Source organism: Staurois parvus, unplaced genomic scaffold (assembly GCF_062004578.1).
Source record: "Staurois parvus isolate SC_StPar_1 unplaced genomic scaffold, SC_StPar_1.0 ptg000243l, whole genome shotgun sequence".
In the NCBI taxonomy this organism is placed as follows: domain Eukaryota; kingdom Metazoa; phylum Chordata; class Amphibia; order Anura; family Ranidae; genus Staurois; species Staurois parvus.
Window position 1 is genome coordinate 16,306,699 of NW_028318039.1, and position 25,802 is coordinate 16,332,500.

Sequence of the window (25,802 nt, forward strand, 5' to 3'; positions counted from 1 at the left end):
AACATCAACTGCTCAAGCCCTGAAGAAGTGGTAGGCTTTTTCCCCAGAAAAACATTGGCTGTATTTGATGCTCCTAAAGATTAAATCTTTAAAAAAATCCTTCAACTAAAATTAATTTTTGTACCAGGCCTTCGTACACCTCTGGGCGATCAATCCCTTTGTCACTATCAAAAAGGAAGCAGACTAGGACCAGAACAGAGTCCATACATACTATATTTCATTCCTGGATCTGCTTCTTTAACTACCTCCCATCTGGCCGGATGGTGGCAGTGCAGGGGCGGGTGGCCAATTATAAACGGCATCCCCGCCCCCTGCTTGTGCGCGCTCTCTGGGAGTGCGCAGCACCACGATCCGGTGCCCGCTGTGTCCTCCGGACACAGTGGAACACGGATCGTCGTACGGGAAGTCTGTGCGAGGTCCCGATCATGTGATCACGGATTGGCCAATCAGTGATCACATGAAGAGTAGTAAGCATCTGACATCATTGCTTACTACGTGTGAAATCTGTGAATGATCACAGAGGTCACATAGTACAAGGCTATTCCCAACAGCCTTGTACCATGTGACAAGCTGTGACCAATCACAGCTCACTCAGTAGTTCTCAATGGCTGCAAGAATGCAGCCAGAGAAAAGGAGAAATGATTGCTTTTACAACCTTTATTGATGTAATAGCAATCAGTGTAAAAAGAAAAAAAATCTTCATCACCCCCCACAAGTAGTACAGTGTCACCATGGTTTACACTGTACTGCTAGGGTGACAGTATGTAAAAAAAAACAAAACGAAAAAACAAATATAAAAAATGAAATTAAAATGTAAACAAAAATGTTTAAAAATTATAATTTTTGGTTATAAACTAATTTGGGTTATTTTTTTTTTACTAAAAAGATAATGGAATAAATTTTGGCCAAGATTTATGATGAAATATTTATTTCCAAAAATTTGAAAAAAAGTTTTTCCTATAAAATTTTGCACTTTTCATTTACATAGCAAAAAAAATTAAAATCCCAATGGTGAATAAATACCACCAAAATAAAGCTTTATCTGTCTCAAAAAATGCTAAAAAATTCATAATGGTACAGTGTTGCATGGCCGCGCAATTGTCATTCAAAGTGTGACAGCACTGAAAGCTGAAAATTGGCCTGGACTGGAAGTAAAAGTGTTCAGACTTGTGGAGGTAAAAATTAGTCCTGGAGTGATTTTTCCTTTAACCACTACATGTCCAGTGGCATTACACATAATTCTAAACATACCCTAGGCCTGCAAAACCACTTCAAGACTCAGTAGCATATGAGAATCAAATGTCATCCATAGTCCCTACATACAGTACTGTGCAAAAGTGTAAAAAAAAATGCTTTAAATTAAGAATGCTTTCAAAAATAGGAGTGTTAATAGTTTATTTTTTATCACTTAAAAAAAGGAAAGTCAATGAATAGAACGGAAATCCAAACCAAATAAAGGTGAGACCACATTTTGCCTTCAAAACAGCATTAGTTCTTCTAGGTACACTTGAACACAGTTTTTGAAGGAACTCGGCAGGTAGATTGTCCCAAATATCTTGGAAAACTAACCACAGATCTTCTGAGGATGTAGACTACCTCAAATCCTTCTCTCTCTTCATGTAATCCCAGACAGATTTAATGATGTTGAGATCAGAGCTATGCGCGGGCCAAACCATCACTTCCAGGACTCCTTGTTCTTCTTTACACTGAAGATAGTTCTTAATGATGTTGGCTGCATGTTTGGGGTCATTGTCCTGCTGCAGAATAAAGTTTGGCCCAATCATACACCGCCCTGATGTTATGGCATGATGGATAAGTATCTGACTATATCTCTCAGAACTGAGGACATTGTTGATCCTGACTAAATCTCCAACTCCATTTAAGGAAATGCAGCCCCACACTTGCAAGGAACCTCCATCATACTTCACTGTTGCTTGCAGACACTCATTGTTCAGTCCTCCAGCCGATCGCGAACAAACTGCCTTTTGCTACAACCAAATATTTCAAATTTTGAGTCACTTAGCCTTGTTTCTGTGTCATATGCACAAAAACATTGGTAGTAACATACCATGTACCTTATGGATGCTGTCCAGGAACATCAGTCATCAGTTAGATACATGGGGCTAGTATGTGTGCAACTCCTTATATGTGCCCCAGCTACACAATTTTTCGTAATGAAGCACAGATTGTGGTGCATGCACGTACATCTGCACAACAGTATCATTGTTGATAAAATCGTCACAAGGAATCCCAACAGGATTCCCATCCCATAACCCCTCCCAGTGGAGGCATGGGAAGGGCTCCAGGGAATGACAGATACCCATCAGCTGAAGAAAGGAGAGCTGTATGACCCCACTTACTTGTCAAAGACATCTGTGGCAATAAGACCTAACTGGCCCTGCCTCTAGGGCATGTATGCACTATTTCCCTTAAGTGTCAGGTATTTGGAATTGGACAAAATCATACAAATCGCTTGGTTAATTGCAAGATAGTCATATAACCATCTAAATTACACTACAGAGAATAAATACATTTATAGAATGGTTATCCCAAAAAACAAATTGTTCGTATGCAGGTTACTGGAAACCAAGATTTAGTACCATTGATTCCTTTCATAGATATACAATCTACATAACGCTAATATATGATGATTCATAGAAATGGATTGTAATTCATTTACTTTCTTAATCACTTCCTGCTGGCAGCATAAATATATGCAGTGTCTTGGCGGGTGGGTTCTAACTCTGAGCGCCCGCATATGTGTGTCTATAGGTAAACAATACTCATGATCGCGAGCCCACTGTGACAGCCATTGCAATCCCCTTTATATGTGGGATGCTGCTATATAGTGCTTCAACGTCAAACACATCCCTTTGGTATTTTCAAATCTTTCTAAAACACTCAAAAGCATGATACCTTTAATGTAGGATGGTAACCTAGTAAAACGAGGTCTAAGCTGCATATCAACCATCTTACTAGCATTTTCTGTTAAGCTTCCTGTATCTAAGATAATTTGTCTGGCAGGAGGGCAATCCATCCTTTGTGTGCATGAGATGTAATAGTTTTGGGTGCAAAAACTTTCAAAAACTCCCATGTAGACATATTAACCACATTTCATGTAAGAATTTATTTGGAATCTCGTAGAAGTGCTGACTGTATCGTGTTACTTACAAGGTCCTGATCCTTATTGGTTAAGATATTTATAAACATCCACTCTTCTTGTTTGTTATCTATAACCACAATGTTGCCATCTATCTATCTACTGAAGAAGTGGACATTGGCTCCATGAAATGTATCAAGACTGCACAAATCTGGCCTCCATAGGTTTTGGCTGTAATCTACATTACACATGAAGGGCTAATATTTGATCGGTGACCAACATGTGTACAGATGTTTGATTAATAATATAAATGTATATAGATGATTGAAGGGGCAGGGTTTTGCTGGAGGTTATTTGTAGCCTAACATTGATATAATACTATCTGATTATAACTTATTGTATGGTTTTTATCAGAATGTATAACAAATTTTAACATTTTAACAGTAAATTTGGGTCTGTGCTATTTTACCAGAAAAATTTTGGGTTATATTTGCAAGAGTAGAAACAATAAGGAAACAAATTGTTACTTTACATAAATAGAACCAACGGTCATACATACAGCTTACCAGATCAATGGTCTTGGCTCTTTCCTTGGACTTGTCATCACACCAGGTCTCACACCAAAGCCACTCTTGAGGAAGAGATTTTATGGACACTTGATGAATCATATTGTTGGGTAAATCCTGTGAAAATAAACAAAAAAACAAATTATATTCTTCTGAACAACATACAGTGCATCCAGAAAGTATACACAGCACTTAACTTTTGCCACATTGTGTTATGTTACAGCCTTATTCCAAAATGGATTGAATTAAATTTGTTCCTCAACATTCTACAAACAATACCCCATAATGACAACATGAAAAAAGTTCATTTTGAAATCTTTGCAATTTATTAAAGATAAAAAATGAAAAAGAAAAAAGAAAAACACATGTACATAAGTAGTCACAGCCTTTGCCATGACACTCAAAATTGAGCTCCGATGCATCCTGTTCCCACTGATCATCTTTGAGATGTTTCCACAACTTGATTGGAGTCCACCTTCGGGAAATTCAGTTGATTGGACATGATTAGGACATGATCAGCAGCAGGAACTGGGAGACTAGTCAGGATCGAAGGAAATATGAATACAGCAATGTACAGAGACATCCTTGATGAAAACCTGTTCCAGAGTTCTCTGGACCTTAGACTGGGGTGACGGTTCATCTTTCAACAAGACAACGACCCTAAGGACACAGCCCATATAACAAAGGAGTGGCTACAGGCCAACTCTGTGAATGTCCTGGAGTGGCCCAGCCCATACTTGAACTGGATTGGACATCTCTGAAGAGATCTGAAAATGGCTGTGCTACGACGCTCTCCATCCAACCTGAAGGAGCTTGAGAGGTACTGCAAAAAAGAATGGGAGAAATTGCCCAAAAATAGGTGTGCCAAGCTTGTAGCAAAATGACTTGAGGCTGTAATTGGTGCTAAAGGTGCTTCAACAAAGTATTGAGCAAAGGCTGTGAATACTTATGTACATGTGGGTTTTGTTTCGTTTTTTATTTTTAATAAATTGCAAAGATTTCAAAACGAACTTTTTTCACATTGTCATTATGGGGTATTGTTTGTAGACTATTGAGGAAAAAAATTAATTTAATCCATTTTGGAATAAGGCTGTAACATAACAAAATGTGTCAAAAGTTAAACATTGTGAATACTTTCTGGATGCACTGTACAAACACAGTAAAACATTTAACTTTTATTGCAGTTTTAGTGTTTAGTTCATTTTGGTTTACCATAATAGTTATCAGTCTAGACAACCTTCAATCAGTGACCTGATTCTTGTACAGAAATAGATTAAGTCATACTCTGTTTGCTGTGAGTTTATTTCACCAGAAGATGAGAGCTCAGTTGGAGCTGCCCAGTCCAGTTCATTTTCTTGTTCAGAGATTGTTTCAGATATTGAGCAAAACAGGTGTAAAAGGGTTTACATATTAAAACTGAAAAAAAAGAAAAACGTAGAGATGTTGCCAGTAGCAACCTTTCAGTTTTAAATTTTTCAAAGAAAATTATAAAAGCTTAATTGATTGTACAGCCCCAAAAAGAAAGACCTTGTTCACAAGATCTTTTTAGTATTAAAAGAGGTGTCATCAACGGAGCAGGATACACTTACATGAGGAGAAAAAAAAAAAATGAGCAAAACATGTTCATTCAATTATAATTCTAGTAACTTTTTTCTATGCATTCTGCATACACAAATTGTCTTTTATTACTTGCTTTAGTCCTTTTACAGTATTAGTAAACTTAATTTTGCCATCTCTTGGTTACTCTCAGTCCTTCAATTTTACCTGACTGTAAAGGCGATTCTTTAGGCATCTCAAAGAGTAAAGAAAACATGTCTGCTGCCAATATTCTTATCTCACAGTAAGTAGAAATCATGCACAATGCATTTGACTGCCTCATATCAAATATAAAGTATTGTGTGTGTAGAATTATCCTTTAATGTATCCAAAGAAAGAAAGTCAAGTCTACAAAAGTCATCTAACACCAAATCCAACTTAAAGTGTTACTAAACATATGACCCTGCATTCACTATATCTGGTCTCCCACAGTACACAGAACTTGGAAATGCAATTATTTTACTAAATATAAACTGCTAAATATCTTTTCTCATCAGCAGTTAGAGCAGTCTTGTGACTTCTATCAGTGTCCAGCAAAGCACTGGTTAAAGCTTGTAGGGGGAGTTTTCATTCTCCCCTATGAGGCTGCAGGACCCCCTGACCCTCTGTGTGGACACTGCTGAATGGCAATGTGCTGATCACATGCACTCTCCCAAGGAAAAAAAAAAAAAACTCTAGCAACACACACCAGACTGAGCATGTGCAGCTTGCGCCCAAGGCTCTGCCCTATCAGGAGTTGGACTGGGGACAGTAGAAGACAGGGAGAATGAGAGAAGACCAGACAGGATCAAATATTGTTTACACAATGTGGTGATAACGCCTTAGGTTCCACAGTGAGTATAACAAGCATGCTTTACTGCAAACACTGACTGATTTTACTGTTGTGGGTTTAGTAATACTTCAGATCAGATGCGATAGAAAGTTTATCCCAATTAGTCACCCTCTTCCAAAGAAAAGCATATGAAGTGCTTGCAGGATATAAACTATATAGGAGATGGAAGCACCAAATTAAAGATGGCTCATTAGCAAACAAACAGCCTAAAAATTTAGCATACCTAGAGACAAAAATCATTTAAAAAGATTTAAGTCATATTTCCTGTTGTATCACAACCCGAACCATTGATTTTTTGCGGAAAAGAATCATAAACAAGGCATTTGAAGATTGACAGTCTAAATCTGGGCAAAATGGTATTTAACAACAAGGTGGCACCAACACCAGATACTGGGCTCCAAGTAGGAGTATTTTAGGTAAGTATGATATACAGTTGCAAGAAAAAGTATGTGAACCCCTTGGGATTACGTGGAGTTTTGCATGAATTGGGCATAAAATGTGCTCTGAACATCATCTAAGTCACAACAATAGAAGAACACAGTCTGCTGAACATAATACTACACAAACATTAGATGTTGCCATGGTTTAATTGCACATAACATGTAAACATTCACAGTGCAAGGAGGAAAAAGTATGTGAACCTTTGGACTTAATAACTGGTTGACCCTCCTTTGGCAGCAATAACCTCAACCAAACATTTCCTGTAGTTGCAGATCAGACCTGCACAACGATTTTGGAGTAATTTTGGACCACTCCTCTTCACAAAACTGTTTCAGTGTAGCAATATTCTTGGGATGTCTGGTGTGAATCGCTCTCTTAAGGTCATGCCACAGCATTTCAATCGGGTTGAGGTCAGGACTCTGACTGGGCCACTCCAGAAGGCGTATTCTGTGCTGTTGCAGCCATTGTTTTGTTGAATTACTTGTATGCTTTGGGTCATTGTCCTGTTGCATCACCCATCCTCTGCGGAGCTTCAGTTGGCGGACAGATAGTCGTATGTTTTCCTGCAAAATGTCTTGATAAACTCTGGAATTCATTTTCCCATCAATGACAACAATCCGTCCAGGCCCTGAGGCAGCAAAGCAGCCCCAAACCATGATGCTCCCTCCGCCATGTTTTACAGTGGGGATGAGGTTTTGATGTTGGTGTGCTGTGCCTTTTTTTCTCCACACATAGTGTTGTGTGTTCTTCCCAAACAACTCAATCTTGGTTTCATCTGTCCACAGTATATTTTGCCAGTAGTGCTGTGGAACATCCAGGTGCTCTTTTGCAAACTTCAAACGTGCTGCAATATTCTTTTTGGACAGCAATGGCTTCCTCCGTGGTGTCCTCCCATGTACTCCATTCTTGTTTAATGTTTTCCTTATTGTAGATGTGTCAACAAAAATGTTAGCATGTGCCAGAGATTTCTGTAGGTCTTTAGCTGACACTCTGGGATTCTTCTTTGCCTCATGCAGCATTCTGCGCTGTGCTCTTGCAGTCATTTTTACAGGACGACCACGCCTAGGGAGAGTAGCAACAGTGCTAAACTTTCTCCATTTGTAGACAGTCTGTCTTACCGTGGACACATGAACATCAAGGCTTTTGGAGATACTTTTGTAACCGTTTCCAGCTTCATGCAAGTCAACAATTCTTGATCGTAGGTCTTCTGAGAGCTCTTTTCTGCGAGACATGGTTCACATCAGACAGTGCTTCTTGAAACCAGTAAACCGAAAACAGGTGTGCATTTTTTAAGGGCAGGACAGCTGTCAGGAACACATCCAATATCATCACACTGATTGGAGTCAAGGTTGGCTCACTCCTGGCTCCAATTAGCTCTGAGAGAAGTCATTAAGCTAGGGCCTCACATACTTTTTCCTCCCTGCACTGTGAATGTTTACATGTTATATGCAATTAAACCATGGCAACATCTAATGTTTGTGTAGTATTATGTTCAGCAGACTGTGTTCTTCTATTGTTGTGACTTAGATGACATTCAGAGCACATTTTATGGCCAATTCATGCAAAACTCCACGTAATCCCAAGGGGTTCACATACTTTTTCTTGCAACTGTATACGTACTTTCACTAATGCTCAGAAACCATTTACCTTTCAGTGCTAGACTCCTCTTCACAGCGGACCACTCATTAAAGTTCCCAGTTCATAAGATAATATAATCAGTGGGAAATATGTCAGCCTTATAAAACTTCTTTATTAGTTTTTCTACAAGCTAAAGCTTAAAGCGGTATTAAACCCCAAAACAAACATTTGTTAAATTACAGCTCACCAACTCTTAGATATGATGGCCGAACTCATTTTCTTTTTTTTAGGTTTTATTTTTCCTTCACTTGCTGATCATTTTTCAACTTACTTTAACACTCCAAACAGTTCAGACAACCAGTAGTTAGAGATTTAAGACAAGCTATTTTACCTTATTTTTCATTTTTTTTACTGTTAAAGCAGCAATAAATCCTCAAAAATATTTTTTTGCAGCTTACCAACTTATTGATGTCATGGCTGCATTATGTTCTCTTTTTAGGTTATTTTCCTTTGTTTTTACCTGGTGATCTGGTAGTAAGTCTGTTCTTTTTCAACTTACATTAACAGGCCAAGCTGTCCAGACATATTAGCAATTATAGGATTGAGACAAACCATTTAACATGGACAGGGGTGCTTACAATGATCAATTTTTATTCATGTATGTGATCCCAAAAGGAAAAAAAACTATTTGCTGTAACTGCTTACAAAGTGTTAGCTGGAGTTCAGCTTCAAATTGTTAGTCAAGACCATCTAAATCTGCTAATCTAACACTACCCTCTACTGAAACATCTGCTATATCAAAGGTGGATGAATTTTGAACATATCAGATTAATGGGGAACATTATAGGGAAAACACTTGTCTAGGGTATACTAGTTCCAGCTTTATCAAAATATTGGTAGACTAAGGGAGTGGAAGTATGTCTTTGTGAAGAACTCAAGAACAGTACAAGTAGGAGCAGCCGCCAGTCAACCCTTGGTAGTAGCGTGGTATACGTAAGCCTGTACGGTCCACCTTAAAGCGGAACTAAACTGTATTTGAGTACCTCAAACTGAAAATGCTATTTTAGCCATTTTTAATATTCAAAGCAAACTCACCTATCCATCCATGTCTCCATGGTTTATTTTGCGAAGAAATAATTTTGAAAAACACCCCACTAGCATTTCTAGTCACAGCTAGGGTAAGGACAGATGATTAATAAAGCCTTTACTTCCTGGAATCCATCTATCTCTAGCTCAGGCAGGATAGTGTGCTTAGCTGAGAAAGCCCCTCCACCCTTCCCCTCCATGATAGAAAAAAAAACATGCCCATGAAGACTCCTGAAGAAAAAAAATTTATAATATACTTTTCTATCTATTTACTAACGTTAGCAGCATAAGGATTAAAATAGTTAATGTTAATCGAGAGAGTTTAGTTCTGCTTAAATATTGGGCTACTACAAGAAGCTGGTGATGTGGTACTGAATTCCACTTTGCATTTTGTTATAATTAAAATGATGCATTAAATCACAGGCAAAATGTATTAAAGTGAAACAAAACCTCTATTTTTTTGTCCATAACACCTTAATCTAATAGGTAAAGCTGTTTAACACATTCATATCAGCAGCTACAAGCTCCCCTCAGCTGTTTGCACTTAAGCATACATGTGTTGGCAAGTCACATGGATATTGTTAAAGATGGCATGTAGGCAGAATGGACTAATCTGGGGACAAGACATAACTCCCACCTGGCAGGGGCCAAATGTTCCACCAACAACAGCTATGCTCTAGTGCTATCAGCAGAAAGTAGCTGCTGGCAGATCAGTGTTAGGCAGATTTATCTATTAGATTAGATGACTGGAGTTGGGGATGGTAAAAAAGCCATTCATAGGAACATTTAAGACCCATTCATATCACTGCCTTCGTCAATGTATGCGCAGGGTGCACAGCTATCCAGAGCAGTGTGCTTACAGCGAAGCACCAACACACTGTCCCCTAGTAAAACACTCCCAGCACACAGTTAACCCTTTGATCGCCCCTCATGTTAACCCCTTCCTGCCCAGTGCCATTAGTACAGCGTCAGTGTTTTTTTTTTTTTTTTTTAGCACTGATCACTGTATTGGTGTCACTGGGGATGTCAGTGACACCAAGTTAATTCCCCTCAGTGTCAGAATGTCCGCTGCAGTCCCGCTATAAGTTGCTGATCGCCACCATTACTAGTAAAAAAAAAATAAAAAATTCCAGTATATATACACTGCCATTTGTAAATGCTATAACTTTCATGTAAACCAATTAATTTACACGTATTGTGATTTTGTTTTAGCACAGACATGTAGCAGAATACATTTTGGCCTACATTTATGACGAAATTTAATTTTTTTAAAAACATTTTTTAACTGGATATGTTTAATAGCCAAAAGTCAAACATTGTTTTTTTCTCAAAATTGTCAATTTTTTTTTATATAGTGCAGAAAAAAAACCCCAAAAAAAACAAAACACAGGCGATCGAATGCCACCGAAAGAAAGCATAATTCGTGGGAAAAAAAGACCGTAAATTAAATTTGGGTGCAGCTTTGCATGACCATGCAATTGTCAGTTACAGTAACGCAGCGCCGTAATGCAAAAAAATGGCCTGGTCAGGAAGGGGGGTAAATCGGTTAAATGACTGTAAAGCACTTTAGGTAGAGCAATAAATGCCATTAAAGATCAGATAAAATAAATTCACCTGATCCAGATTAGACAAGCTATTGGGATCTTGGCTAAGAGCCTGGTACTGCCCACGTAGTCTGTCACCTGCAGCAATTTTCCTGAATTTTATCAGGTCCACCACATATAGAGCACTGTAAGAGAGGGAACGAGACAAGCAAGTTGAAGGCAGTTTTTCAAATTATATGGCTGAAATGTAAACTGTTTAAGTGCATGTAAAAATACTACTAACTACAAGAACCTAACAAAGTTTATTTTAATGCATTAATAATTTATAAGAATAAATACCTCATTTAAAGTGCACATATGTTTAAAGATATTATTGAAAGAATCATAAAACTGAGAGATTTCACTGTGGTGAAATGTCAGAGAAAACCCAAACATTTTTACAGTATTGCTCACTAATACATAGTCATCTCTAGCTATATTCTCCTACCTGATGTGGTATTTTCTGTGGCCAAGATGCGATGCCCAATAGCCAGATTTCCAAAACCGATAACCATCCATCTCTTTGCGGCTGTCGCAAAACGGAGTATACCCATAAGGAGCACCACCAAGGTCAAGGTCAAGCAATTCTTTTAAATCAGTCCTTACAATCTAAACACAAAAAATAGGATGTTTATGTACTCAGCATAAAATACCTTTCTCTGCATTCACTGGAGAAACCATCTCTGCTTTAGATCATCAAAAGGTAACAATTCAGGCCAATCATAAAACTGGCATTAGCTGATGCTGTCATATCCAGAGTGTGTTAAAAGTGCTATCTCCGTAATATTCTTGAAAGGAGGCTTTTGCAACCCCAACAATATCAGGCTAAGGGCCCAAGCTGACAACAGTGGCCTGACTGGAGTGTTGATTTACGCAACACCCTGAATAAAGGTGCCTACAAGCAAAATCGGTGCCAGATAGTGCAGAAATAAAGTTGCCAACACTGATACCTGACTCTAAGGTGCATAAGGCCAATTGTAGCTCCACCCTGGCAAAAAGCTGAGGCAATAGAGAAAGAGAGAAAGAATGAGGGCATACCTTAGGGACTCATTGCCTGCATAATACATTTGATAAGCGCCATAATATGTCTTACAAGTTTTGGACTTGTAAGCTTTAAGCCTGGTGCAAATGACTGTGCTCTCTCTCTCTCAGCTTTCAAAAGTCAAGCTATTACAACCAGCAGCTGTAATGCAGGGTTCTAAATGAAATCACTTATGACCTGTGCTCGGATACTCCTTGTGTGTAATGCTACCTAATAAATAATGATTAAACCAATAGGTGTGCTAGTGTAAGTGGCTGCTGAGTCTATGAAAGGTGCTGACCTTTAGAGCTAATATTACATGCCGAACCGGTGTTCCACTTCCGGTTTGGATTTTGTAATTTATTACTGGAAATCTGTCATTACATACTGTATGTGTGGAACACAAATAGTTTTTTTTAACTATAATAAACAATATTTCACTATATGGGCCTCCTTCTGTCCCTATTATACAACCGTATGAGGAATTTACAACTGTGAATGGGAAGTCGGCACCCAGGGACCAGGTAAAGAATTGGACTCCAAAGAGGACTACAAATCCCAGCTGAACCCAATAAGTATAGAAGCATGACAGACTCTTATATTCAAATTAATAGTCCACACGAGTTAGTAAAAGGGACCACTGGAGGGGAGCACCAAGAATTTTGCACTTTATGAAGAAAAATGGCATTGAGAGACTATATATTATTTAATATTAATTTATTCAATATTTATTTAGCTTCATTGTGATGGTGCACTTGTATGTACTGTATATGTGATATAGACACTGCATTAATTTAAAAGGTATGTGTATACAGTAAGGAATTTATACTTTTAATTGGGCAGCGCTTTTTAAAAAAAAATAAGCCCTTGTGGCAGTACGTCTTCTCAAAGAGGTAGATGCCACAGGGCGTCCACTACCAGATGAACAAAATCTGTGCATCATTACCTATGGGGTGAATCTGGAGCCCCTAGGATCACTTTATTCTGCTATACCTCAATCTGGCATAGCAGCTGTGACAAAAGCTATACTGGTGGGTACGCATAGAGACTAGGGATGCAAAGGAATCGCCAATGTGTTTATTGCCTCTGGCCAAGCGTACTTTGCCCTTGCTACAAACCTGTCCACCTTTTGGATGAGTTTGAATTCCAGAAGAAAAAAAGCATATGGTTCCCCATTGCAGGCAGATTTGTTGGAAGACTTCTGGGTGAAAAGCCTACTCTTTCTGATCCAGACCATTTTGTACCGCTAGTATGTGTGCTGCAAACACAGCCGGCACATGACTCCCTGTCCATCTCAGATGTGAGATACTTCCAGAGCTGCTGCTGCCCTCTTGGACCTCCCTGGTGAATCATTCATGCCTCTGCATTCGTGTTGTCTGGTTGAACCCACAGAGCGTGCCACACTAGTAAGTGCATCCAGCAAAGCATAACTCATCAGATCTCTAAACATTTTCAGCACATTGCTGGGGACTCATCCTGGTTCCAAGAGCCTTAAGAGGACTGGAGAACCAGATTTCTCCCCATCCGCACAAGCTGGTCTCTGCAATTACTATTTTCTAATGCAGAGGAGGAAATTACTTCCCAGCCAGTCGCAGAGTACAGAAGAGCCACAAAACGTAGTATGATTTTGTCAGACAATTTAACCTGATCTCCCTGTCTAGACAAGAGATTTGTTTCACTGCGATAATGTTATGTTGTGCTGTTGGTCACAAGCAATCACTTGAAAGGCAGCAACTATGAGATCCAAAACTCGCATTCAGTGTTGAGTGGACAACTACCTGCTAGCGGACAGTAGGCGAACCTGAAGATGTAGGTGCTTTGATGGATGTAACACCTTGGCCAAACAGGAATCTAAGATTAGTGCCAGGTACTCCAGGCAAAGTGACAAAATCAGTGAGGACCTCTCGAGATTTTAAATCCACCCATGAGCAGTATTTCTTCTCGACCCAGCTAACACTGGTGCCAATGTTTTGGTGAAGCTGTACAATAAACTAATAAAGTTCTTGGTGCGAAAATAAAGTCTTTAATGTGAAATTGATAAGTGCAAGTGCTTCTTTCACAACCAATAAGTGATGTGTGCTCTGTACTCCCCGCCAGTGTGCTCCTTAACTCAACAACTGTAACGGACCCTTGTAGTGAAACAAGAGTCATTCATGCTTTGGTGGGGCATGCAGAGTTATGCTAGGTCTTGTAGTCCTCCGGATTTAAATGATGCTCGTCATCCTCAAGGATCCCAACATGGTGCCATAATATGGAGTATGTGCATATAAGGAATGGAAAGAGGCATCCACATAGTGTAACTCCATTTATTAAATAAAAGCAGACACACTAATATTGCCCTCACATGTTTCCAGAGAAAAAAATTACATAAAAATGCCAGCTAGGAAGGCAGTGTACCGCTTCTGTGCTCCAAACAACACATATGACGTCACCACGGTCCGTAGTCAACGTGTTTCACCTCTCCTACTGAGTGTCCTCAGAGGCATAGGGCCGTGGTGACAGGCAAACTAATTTATATACTACAGCTCCGCCCACTACACCCATCATAACATTGTCCAACTGGATGTGTAGCGTCAGCCATCTTTCTGATCTCAACAGGAGACCAGAAACATGCCCTCCGCTGTCTTGGTACCCTCATGGATGTACACCTCGGTGCCTATGCAACACATTTAGGTAAAGCTGGTAACAAAACCTCTAAAGTGATGCATAGTAATACTGGACTCACCCCTTGGCGTGGGACTAATATGAGGCAAGCCATCTCTAGAAATGAATCTCAGTGGATATACTATTTGAGCACTATGCCCCTAGGGGTCTTAATATAGAGATGGATGTGAACGGTTTTATTTCTAATTTGTAATTTTCTTTATATATATAATTTTTTATTTGTTTTTTTATTTTAGCTGTTTAGTTGATTTATGACACATATTATATACATTGTATAAGATTCCTGCGAGTATTTTGCATACTAGGGCTATGTGAGGGTGCGTAGTTACATGGATCACCAGTAGGGGGATCTATGGTGCCTCTCACCCCATATTCTCACTATACTTTTTATAAACATTGATTTTATATGCATTGTATTTATAATGTAGTTCAGTTGTACCTATATTAAGTATAGAGTGAATCTGGTTTTACTATGCATCACTTTAGAGGTTTTGTTACCAGCTTTACCTAAATATGTTGCATAGGCACCGGGGTTTTCATTTGGTTTTCAACTTGTCTATGACCTACCTAACTCTTTCTCTTGGAGAAAAGGTGGGGTGGATACTTTATCAACACTCCCTAGGAATACCGATCCTACATCTGACTCCTCAATAGGTGCAGAGACTCTGCCTGCTGCCTGGAGGATGGTTCTTTGAACTTCTCTGAGGGCAAAAAAGGGGGAGGGGCTGGTATTTTCTGCTTGCAGACACTTTCCTCAATAGGATATTGTTGAGCAAAGCATTTTGTAGGAGTAAAAATCTTCTCTGGATGAGGACAATCCCTATATAAGACAACTTAAGTACCCCCCACTGGAGATTTTGGGGTGAGCAGACTCAGGCTGAGCTAATGCTAAGTGGTAGTGTATAGCATCAATAAGGGTAGCAATAGTATCTTTAAGCTTGGATGAAATTTTAGCCAAATGTGTTTCAACCTGACCAGATTCCTCTGAAGGAGGACAAACATGCTGTGTGTGTCTATGGATGCACACAGTCCAGCTCAGGAGCCAGTCCACACTTGCACTCCCATAGCATAGAGGATGGAAGCCTAGAACACCAGCAGGGGGAAGTTTGGGGCTACTCAGTGCAATACCATTGCAAAGAGCAGGTAAGTATAACATGTTTCTTTCTTTTAGAAAAAATAGTAAGCTTTTACAACTGCTTAAAAATGAATAAGCAGGAAATGTGTGTGGTAGAGGGCACAGCAAAATGGCCTAAGGAAGGCAGGAAGTCAGAATGGCAGCAACCATCAGAATAAAGGGTGCTAGGGCCCTGTGTGGAGAACCACCATCCCCTTTGGGGCTAGGTGCTGAGCCGAAGATAGTAAGGCTTTCAGACCCTTTTTCTTGCGCTTGTTATCTGCAATGCTTTGTGAAATGTTGTCCACGTAAGTGTACTTATAACCTTTGCTGCTGTGCAGAGGGAGGGGAAGGCCTTGGTGTCAAGCATCATAGGCTGCTGTGAACCCAAGTAACATTGTGAGACCTCTGTGCCAAAGAAAAAGCACTGGGTATTGTTCTCAGAAGGTGAACTAAAAGAGGATGAGCAGGGTGCACAGCCTCAAGTTTTCCACATGGGAATGAAGGGATGCAGTAAGAGCCAGTGTTGTGCAGGCCCCCTAAGGTGCACAGTGATGTAGAAACACCATTGAGCATGTACCATTGTGTATAATGGCACCAAATTTAAACTTAAATTAGTCACTGGCACCCAGATACCACCCTAAGAGGCTTAAAGGGTCTTGGCACCCTAGACATGAATGTTTAATAGGCTTCTGCCCTGTACTCACCATGGAACCTTTCCATGTTGGTAGGATTGAAAGAGGTCAAATTGACTTTGTCCTTCTTGATGGGCATACCCCTCAGGGGGTTTCCCAGACAGGGATCTGCCTTTGGCAGACCATGGCCCTGGATCTGTAAAGCACCCTGTGGTTCAGTTCACATTGTGCTCCATGCCATAGGGGACACATTGCTTTCCACCAACATTACAGGCCATTTCTGCAATCTGGCAAGATCCAGGTACTATTTCCCAAGGTACAGTCAAAGAGTCAATTGAGCCAGAAGCTGCAGAGCTGCAGTGGCTATAATTCAGCCAGGAAATGTGATAAAAGAATCATCAAACAGGGAAAAATGTTATAGGAAAGGAGTAAGCTTCTCTCAGTAGAAAGAAGAGGTCCATAAGGACACTAGCAAAAAATGAGACATTATATATGCAGCTCTCTCTTTTACCAGTGTTCAGTCACCTGAAGCTAGCTGCATATATATCCAATTCAATGACTAATGATCATGTGTTCTGTATTGTATACCTAAGAAAATCCATTCAACATGTGACATAAAACCTTCAAAAATGGACATCAGGGAGTCCAATGATAAGGATGGCCCAGGGAAAAAGTGGTGCAGAGGAAGAAATCCCTGACCCGCAGATAGGGATTTATCCCCCTTCTCAGACCAGCTTTAACATGTTACAGTCTAGTGTAGTGACAAGGTGTACTTACTGCCCCTCCATTGCAGCTGGTACCTGTAGGCTGGATGGCTGGGCTGCTGAACACATCTGCTCAAGAGTCTTGTTGAGCCCTACAGCGTGCATGCTAGGGAGGACTCCCCCTCTACCCAGCCAAACTCATGACTTCCTGCACAGATATGGCAAAATGTCCTACAGTAAAATGTCAGCCACAGCTCCCACAAAGTCCATGGAAGACTGCAGCACTCAATCAACTTTCTTCTCAACAAAATGCTAATTGCACTTATAACAGCCACTATCTGTGGTCCCCCCACAGCCTGCAAGAGACTGTGGCATCATAGCACACAATCTAAGCATCTCTCAACCATGTTTCCCACCCTGGAGTCCGCACCTAAAATTTGGATTTACTTTGGAATACATTAATTATTTCTACGCTTAAGGTGACCCATTTATGGGGCCATAAAGTTGGTGTAGATGTGGAGGGCATAAGGCTATACTTATTTTCCCTTGCCTCTATTACTGTTGTCCCCCCCTTTATCTAGGATTTTATTGATTGCTAGTTTGGGGAGTAGGGGTGTAGTTTGTATTTCTGAGGGACATTTTCTATTTTACCTTAATATATATTGAATTCTTTGTAATGATGTTTTAGCTCTTTATTGTGCAATGATGGTTCCATCTGGCTGGCGGCCACTGATACTTTTGACGGAGGGGTCCCCTTCTATCCATCCTTGAACCAATTGCTCGGGTTGTCTTTCATTGGCTTTATGTGCAAACATCAATATTACCAACCGGTAAATGCTGACAGTTTTTGATTTCATTTTTTGAGTGTTGTAATGGTTATATATTTATAATATGTTTTGGGCCTATTTTTGCTTGATTCTAGAAACGTATACTTTGTTTCCCTGAAGAAGTGGGCCTTGTCCCGTGAAACGCGTTGGAGTAACAAACACATGTTCAACTGTATCAAATATGTTGGAGCAACCTACAAGTACTATTTTGTACTAATGATGTTCAGCGTCAATCTGTGTCATGTGTTAGTACATGTATTAGTAGGCTACACGTTGTAGTATTGTTTGTATTCGGGCCTATTATGCCCTATGTGTTCTAATGCTACGATCCACCATTATGGTGGCTTTTTTAATTTAATAAAAGTAATCTCATATTTTTGCCGAGTTTTTTCTAATGTGTGGTATGGTACCTTTAAAACCCAATTAGCTTTCTTGCTAAGGGTCATATTCACAGTGTTTCTATATCATACTTTTTTCATATTTTTTCTCGATTTTTGACCCATATTAAACGGTCAATCAGGTGTGGTGAGCAACATACCAGTAAACTTTTATCACAAAGATCGACCTACTGTTCAAACATCTTTACTGGTGTTCTTCCAGTGCATACTGGAAACAATTCTTAAATACGGATTGACTGGAATTTGACATTTTACAGGTGATGAAGCGGTGTTTAGCAAACAGCTTTATAGTATCTCTTATCTCAAATAAAAATAATCTTACAATATATACGGTATACAGTAGATTATACAGGTCACCTACAAAGCCTGAACAGTCAGTAAAAGTGCCAACAGGGCACCTGCAAATGGTAAAGCTATCTAATTAGAATGTGTCAAATTTGTGCCTACTTATCACCTCATCCTAACTATAAAACTACACACATACACAAACACATACAGTTATGTACACAAAAAGGAAATTAGCTTTGACATATTAGGATTGATTTACAAAAACTGGAGAATGCAAAATCTGGTGCAGCTGTGCATAGAAACCAATCAGCTTCTATTTTTTTTTTTGTCAAAGTTTAATTGAAAAAGCTGGAGTTAGAAGCTGATTGGCTACTAAGCACAGCTGCACCAGATTTTGCACTCTACATTTTTAGTAAATCAACGCCATTGTATCTCAAGCACAGCACTGAACTCTGCCTCATCTGTGTTACCTGCTGCTAAACAAGGCAGCAGATGGCAGGTAGGAGACTATTAGTGACTAGTGACTGATTCAGCTTACAGTATCCTTCCAGTGTCAAAAATGACATTCTAAAGCACATCAACCCAGCTACCTGAGGACTCAGAAAAGAAACGATTAGTCATTTCAGTGAAGGTGATGCTGCTTGCTCTTATTATGAATATCCAAATATAGTACCCGTTAAGACTGCAAATATGAATTTCTGTTTAAAATATCTAGACTGATTGCACACAGAATTGATGTAGAAATCCAGGGAAGAAGTGGTTAAGGTAACAGTTCCAAATAACACACAATTTAATGATGTGCTTGGATTCAAACTGTCAATATTCGGATTAAACATGTTTCGACTCCAGGGTCTAGCTTGGATTTGTAAGGGTCTGCGAAGCATTGGTTCTTGTGATTTTCTCATTAAACGCAAGCTCAGATTTCTTTCCTTAGGAGCTACAGGCAAGACACAGATCATTTAAACACTGAACATCCTGAACTTATGAGAACAAAGAAGAGGAATGGAAAATACAGAAATGAAAGCCTTTTGCATGGATATTCAGTATAGAACCGATAGAGAAGGTAATGAGCTTCTAAAATCCCTGCGGGACTGAAAGAATGTTCACATAATTACCTGAGATGGATTCACAATCTAAGTCTGTTTGCAACAAGGCTTCAAATTTGAGCTGAGAAAAAAAAACTATTTTTACACTAACTACTCTGTGGCCAGAGCCTGTTAGTTGTCACCTGATTCTGTTAAGAACCCATGCTTAATTTTACATGTAGCACCTTACCTGGTCAGCGTCAACAAAAATGATTTTATCAATGGCAAGTGGAAAGAGAACATCCAGGAAGAGGATTTTGTAACCCCAAATAATCCGTTGTTTCTCAGTCTGCTGGTGAAGCCATCTTGGCCATTTGTACTGAACTAATTCATACTGGAAGCCATACTCTTTTGCCATGTGGGGGATGATTTCCTAGGCACAGAAATATAAAATAAGAGTTCTAGAATAAAGCAGTTATATCAAGCAAAATATACAGTTTCAAACCAACTATAGATTATACCAGGTCAGTATAATGCCCACGTTTATCAGAAAGCCATGTGGGCATTAGGCTGACCTGGTATCATTTATAGTATTTATCTTACACACATTCTGCTTTATTATTATGCATTGCTAGCTACATCCTGCTTAATTAATAAGCAGAATATATCTGGGGAGGGTGAACCTTATCAGATAACATTTGGGAACAGGCCTACATGAACATTGAAATTTGCCTGCACACACTGAGTGTAAAGCCAAGAATATGCAGTAGTAACATTGTCAGTAGAACTTAAAAGCATTCTGCAGTTGTGGGTCACTGGATGTATATAGACTTATCTTAAAGTGGTGTTAAACCCAAAGCCAAAAATGTAATATATTGCAGCTTACCAATCTTTAGAGGTTGTGTCTGCATCAGTTTTACTTTTTAGGCTTTTTTTTTCTATTTTTACCTGGTGATCTGGCAAGTAACACACTCTTATATCACAGTGCCACCACTCTGGATAAACAAGTACATGGGGCAACTTTGGACAGCAGCATTGCCAGTCTGGGGAGAGAACAGTGTTAGATGTACTAGCAGATTTAAATACACAAACAGTTTGAAGCCAAACTCCATCTAACACTTTATAAGCAAGTACAACAAGCAATTTTGTTTCCCTTTGGGATAAACGATTTACATTAATAAACAAAAGTTGATCATTGTAAGCACCTCTGCTAGTGTTAAATGGTTTGTCTCATCTCTGTGATACATTCTGCTGGACAGCATGTTCTTTAGAAAAACAGCAGACGTACTGGCTGGATCATCAGGGGAAAAGAGAAGAAAAAGCCAAAAAAAAAAATAAATGAATACAGCCATCATATCTAAGAAAAGGTAAGCTGCAATATACTAGATGTTTGCTTTTGGTTTAATGTCACATTAAAGATTGTGGCTAAGACCTGAGTTTAAATATGAATTAAAAAAAATAAATAAATATATATTACATACACACTGTATAAAATAAAAGAAATCAGCGTTTGGATGTGTGGAATCCTTAAATATTATGTGCCCTATGAAGGCACTTCCCATTTCCAGTGTCCTAAGGTACTTGGTAGCCAATGATATTTTGCACAGTCTTTACTAGCCTCCGTACTACACTAATGTTCTGGGCCACATACACACCCTGTTATAAAGTGACACAATATTTTATATTGCACCCCTGGAAAAGGCCAAGAGGATTTCCTGCGACAGACCAGCACTTCTAAATCTCTTCAAAAAAGGACAAAGTACAATCACTGCTTTGCCTTTTCAGTCAAAGTAAATATACTGTATGTGCTGGCCATAAAAATGTTTCTGTAAAAATTGTCCCCGTGAACTTAAAATGAGTCACTCTCAACACTTCTGAGCAACTATAACAACAAGAGTATGACCCCTCGCAGGCGGCAACGCAATCAGAAGAATGACATCTTGCCCTCAGAGATAGCTTGGAGAAACCATATTGTACTTTAATGAAATTGGGGTAGGGGGGTTCAGAACTTCAGAGTGCTTTAAAAGTGTGTAAACAGGCAAGAAAAGAACCACTGGCCCAGAGTATTCCCTGCTTAATCACACAGTATTGGTTGACTTTAAAATGACTCAATTCCCATATGTTTATATGTAACCTTCCACACTATCTTTGGGTTTGTGCTTCATTGAGTCCTTAATGGAGCCATGTGGTTTTGATTGACAGACATATGAAGCTAAGTAAAAGCAGATCTTAGAAACACTACTGGTATAATACACAGAGCACTGGGCACACCATCCAGTAGCAATCTCCTAAGAACGTTTCATATTTGCTGACAATTATTTCAAGAACAGAACTATTTATTTGCAGTTCTTGGTTTCTGTGAAAGTTATCATATCTTATTTTTACAATATGTTGTTTACACTGCCATGTTTTGATTTTTACAGAAATTATACTGCAACACAGTATCTTTTTATGGAAAAAAAAAACAAATATACCAAAGAACAAATCTCTCAACAACTAAGACCCCATTCACACTTAAAGTGTTATTAAACCCACAACAGTAAAATAAGTCGGCATATGCAGTAAAGCATGCTTGTTATACTTACTGTGGAAACTAAGGGGTTAATCCTCCGTATTGTGTAAAAATGCAGTTTGATCTGGTCTTTTCTGATCCTCCCCTTTTTCCATAGTTCCCAGCCCATCTGCTGATAGTACAGAGCCATAGGAGAAACTCTGCACATGCTCAGTTTGGTGCGTATTGCTAGAGTGTTTTTTTTTTTTTATTGGAAGGATGCATGTGATCAGAACTAGGCCAATGAGCACTGTCCAGGTAGAGGATCATGGGTCACGCAGCTTCATAGGCCAGTCAGAGGAGAATGAAAACTCTTACAAGCTTTACGAGTGTTCGACCGGCCACTGGATAGAAGTCACAAGACTGCTATAGTGGTGAGAAAAGGTATTTAGCAGTTTATATTTACTAAAATAATTGCATTTCTATGTTCTGAGTACTGTGGGAGACCAGATACAGTGAATGCAGGGTCCTGGGTTTAGTAACACTTTAAAGTGTTACTAAACCAACAACAGTAAAATCAATCCATATATAAAGTAAAGCATGCATGTTATAGTGACTGTGGAACCTAAGGGATTAATCCTCCACACTATGTAAAAAAGATGTTTGATTCTGTCTTCTCTGATCCTTTAGCAGTTTATATTTACTAAAATAATTGCACTTCCATGTTCTGTGTACTGTGGGAGACCAGTTATAGTGAATGCAGGGTCCTGGGTTTAGTAACACTTTAATGATTTGAAATTGCGGGCAGAAATGGCAAAACACACAACACACATTTGGGTGTCATTCATTCTTAAAGGCACCCCAAACATGGTGCAAATTTGCCATTCGACAAAACTCACATGTAAAGAAGTGTCTGCCTCAGGGCCAAAATTTGGTCCCTGAGCTTCTTTACCATGACAAACACGCATAGGGCAGCCAATTCAAGTGACTCTTGCAAAAAAAAAAAAAAAGCATGAGTTGGAATGTCTGTTCCCGCTATGTGAACTGGGCCTATAAAGACAGGTTGCAACGCACATGATTTAGATTTATTAGAAGCAAAATAAAACAGTATGAAAGTATGAGTCATGCCAATTATTTATTATACATTTCCTGATATGGCAGGAATGTATGCATGCAGACTTGATGAAGTTTACCTTTTTTTCCTCAGAGAACAGTACCACGCACATAACTATTGTGTATGGTACCTAATCCCTCCTTCCTCCCTAAAATAAACAGCCTAACTTCAGCTTTAAAAGCCTGACAGGTTCTGCCAATATTTAAAAAGTTTTCATTTCCACTCTTCTTTTTTGTAATTGCTACTATATTTGTACTTTGTGTAAAATAAATATTAGAACCATATATTCACAGGAACATAGATTAATAATTAGCACAATGTAGCTCATTTAATGTATATTAGAGATTCCTACCTTTAATAATACAAAATTCTTACCGTAAACCGTGGGGAAAGGTAGTTTTTCAAAAACCAGAACTTTATGGGAGTTTTTGTATGTCGAAGAACTGAAAGCATCATAATTCTAGAAAGAATTTAAAGATTGACATTAACTTCATTTTCACAACAATGACATGCATGCCATGTTTATATCATCATTTCTTAATTTCAAATTTGCAAGATTTTGACCTCCTGTATATCAGTGTAAACCTGTCACAAAACTGGACAATACAATGAACAAAGAAGATGTTACTTTAAAGTGACGTTAAAGCTTCATTGTTTTCAATAAAATAACAAACATGGTATACTTTACCTGCTCTGTGCAATGGTTTTGAAAACAGCAACCCCAAGCCTCTTCTTCTGGGGTCCCCTGCCAGGTTCTTCCTCTGAAAGCTGCTTTCCATGGGAGCACCTGTGTGGGCTCGCTTCCGAGCCGTTCTGTCTTTGTCTATTCACACAAAACGGGAGGCTCGGCCCTGCTTGCTCATCACAGTGTTTACTTGACAGCAGTGGGAGCCAATGGCTGCTGAGGAGGGAGACAGAGGGGAGTGGATCACTGGATTGGATCCAGCTCAGGTAGGAATAATGGGAGGCTGAGGTGATCCTGCAGCACAAAAGGTTTATTCACCTCAATGCTTTAGAACCACTTTAAATGGAATCTAGGTCTAAACAGCGTAAAGGTCCAGAGATAGAGGCAGCTGAACTTGTATGTACACCAACTTTTCTTGTAAATGTCAAGCTTAGCCCAGACCCAGCCCAACACACACAAATTCCTTCTGCTCATTAAGACCATCCAACACATTGAAATACCAGGAGGTAGGAAGGAATAGGTGGGGAAAGCTCAACCTACAATTTAAATCTCCATCGGCCTGTGTTTACAGGCTTTGATTGGCAAGTGTGGTGTGCCTTTGACATCAGTTTGAGATGCTTCTGAGATCAATCAGACCTCACTGCAGGTTTTTTGCATTCTCATAACTAAGAGGAGAAATTATTTCTGAACAAATGCACATCAACAAGTTTCTGTAATGCAGTTCTTCCTTATATGCTGTTTGCATATTACATTGGTGGTCAATGGCAATTAGAGTTAACCCTCCCTTGCATTGGTAGTCACTGGCAGATAACTTTAACCCCATCATTCATTGGTAGTTATTGTCACTGAAATAAGCCCCCCATCACCCCCACTGGTGATCACTTACCCATCTTAAGTTTATGGGCTGCTCTCTCTCACTTTCCAGGCCAGAACTTTATGGAGATAATTTTGTCTCTCTTTCGGTACCAGGTGCTAGAACACAAAGAATTCCATCACCTGGCACATGCACTATGATACTCCAAAAGAAGGATGGCCATTTGTTCACAATGGCTGTCATAGATAATCACTGTTGATATAACTCTGTGATACTCAATTTCACCTTGACATTTGTAATAGCAGCTTATGATCCTGGTAAATCCTGCTAGCTGGGGAAAAAGGGCAGCTCTATAGTTTTTACAAGAAGGAAAAAGGCAAAAGCAAAATAGGTACTGTAACATGGATGGACAGAGGATCAGAAAAACTGCTAACATTATTAGCAATTGCGTAACAATTTCCCTATAATTTAGAACTGTTCTGTCCTTTAAGTATTCACAAACGGCAGATTCTGTTCTTTTACAGCAGATGATTACATTCCCAAACAAGAATAAAGAACAAATATGAATGTCTCTAAAAATCCTACAATACTAGGTGATTGATGGGGAAATTGTATATTTTCTTATTATTGGTGGGCCACAATATCTAATAATGAGACAAGGACGGTCATTTAGCTGACACATACCAAAGAAATGTTACTGCAAAGTGGCAAGTCCTTACAAGGTCAGTGTTGCTCGCATTGCAAGTTGACCATTCCCTACATTCAAGTCCAGTATATAACACACAGCTAGGCTGGAAATATAAGTCATATCTGTGTGCCATGTTGTGAAAGCAGATGGGACTCCGTGGTGGAAACAGCATCTTTAGTTAAGTATTATTGTTATATTTTCTAATATTATTCTCATCTGCATCTGTGATTACTTTGAATAAATCATGTAGCAGAAGTATGGCACTGCTCGAAGCTGTACAAAATACAATCAGCCCGCCGGCAAGGAAGGGAGGAGCAGCTTCCCAAGTTATACCAGAAACTAGGCAATGTGCAGGGAGAGAAAATGGATGCAGCTCATACCCACCCCAAGGAGTCCTTTGAAGACACTGTATTGTGGATCGCCTCAGCCATCACTGCGGCCACACCCTCTGACATGGTTCACTCCGCCCATAGGGGGCTCTGTGACCAAGCCCCCTATGGGTGTGGTGGAATGCATCAGAGGGCGTGGCCAGAGTGATGGCTGAGGCGATCC

General features: G+C 39.4%; 1 protein-coding gene across 1 annotated transcript in view; it reads right to left on the minus strand.

Annotated features, from left to right (window-relative positions):
* UGGT2 (UDP-glucose glycoprotein glucosyltransferase 2) overlaps positions 1-25,802 on the minus strand; it is a gene marked incomplete at its 5' end in the record, with an annotated part of 518,844 nt that overhangs the window by 23,160 nt on the left and 469,882 nt on the right. Inside the window, 5 exons of the mRNA XM_089680491.1 lie at positions 3,667-3,783; positions 10,814-10,928; positions 11,231-11,391; positions 19,709-19,891; positions 23,439-23,523. Coding sequence (XP_089536617.1) covers positions 3,667-3,783; positions 10,814-10,928; positions 11,231-11,391; positions 19,709-19,891; positions 23,439-23,523 — 661 coding nt within the window. The remainder of the gene's footprint in view (positions 1-3,666; positions 3,784-10,813; positions 10,929-11,230; positions 11,392-19,708; positions 19,892-23,438; positions 23,524-25,802) is intronic.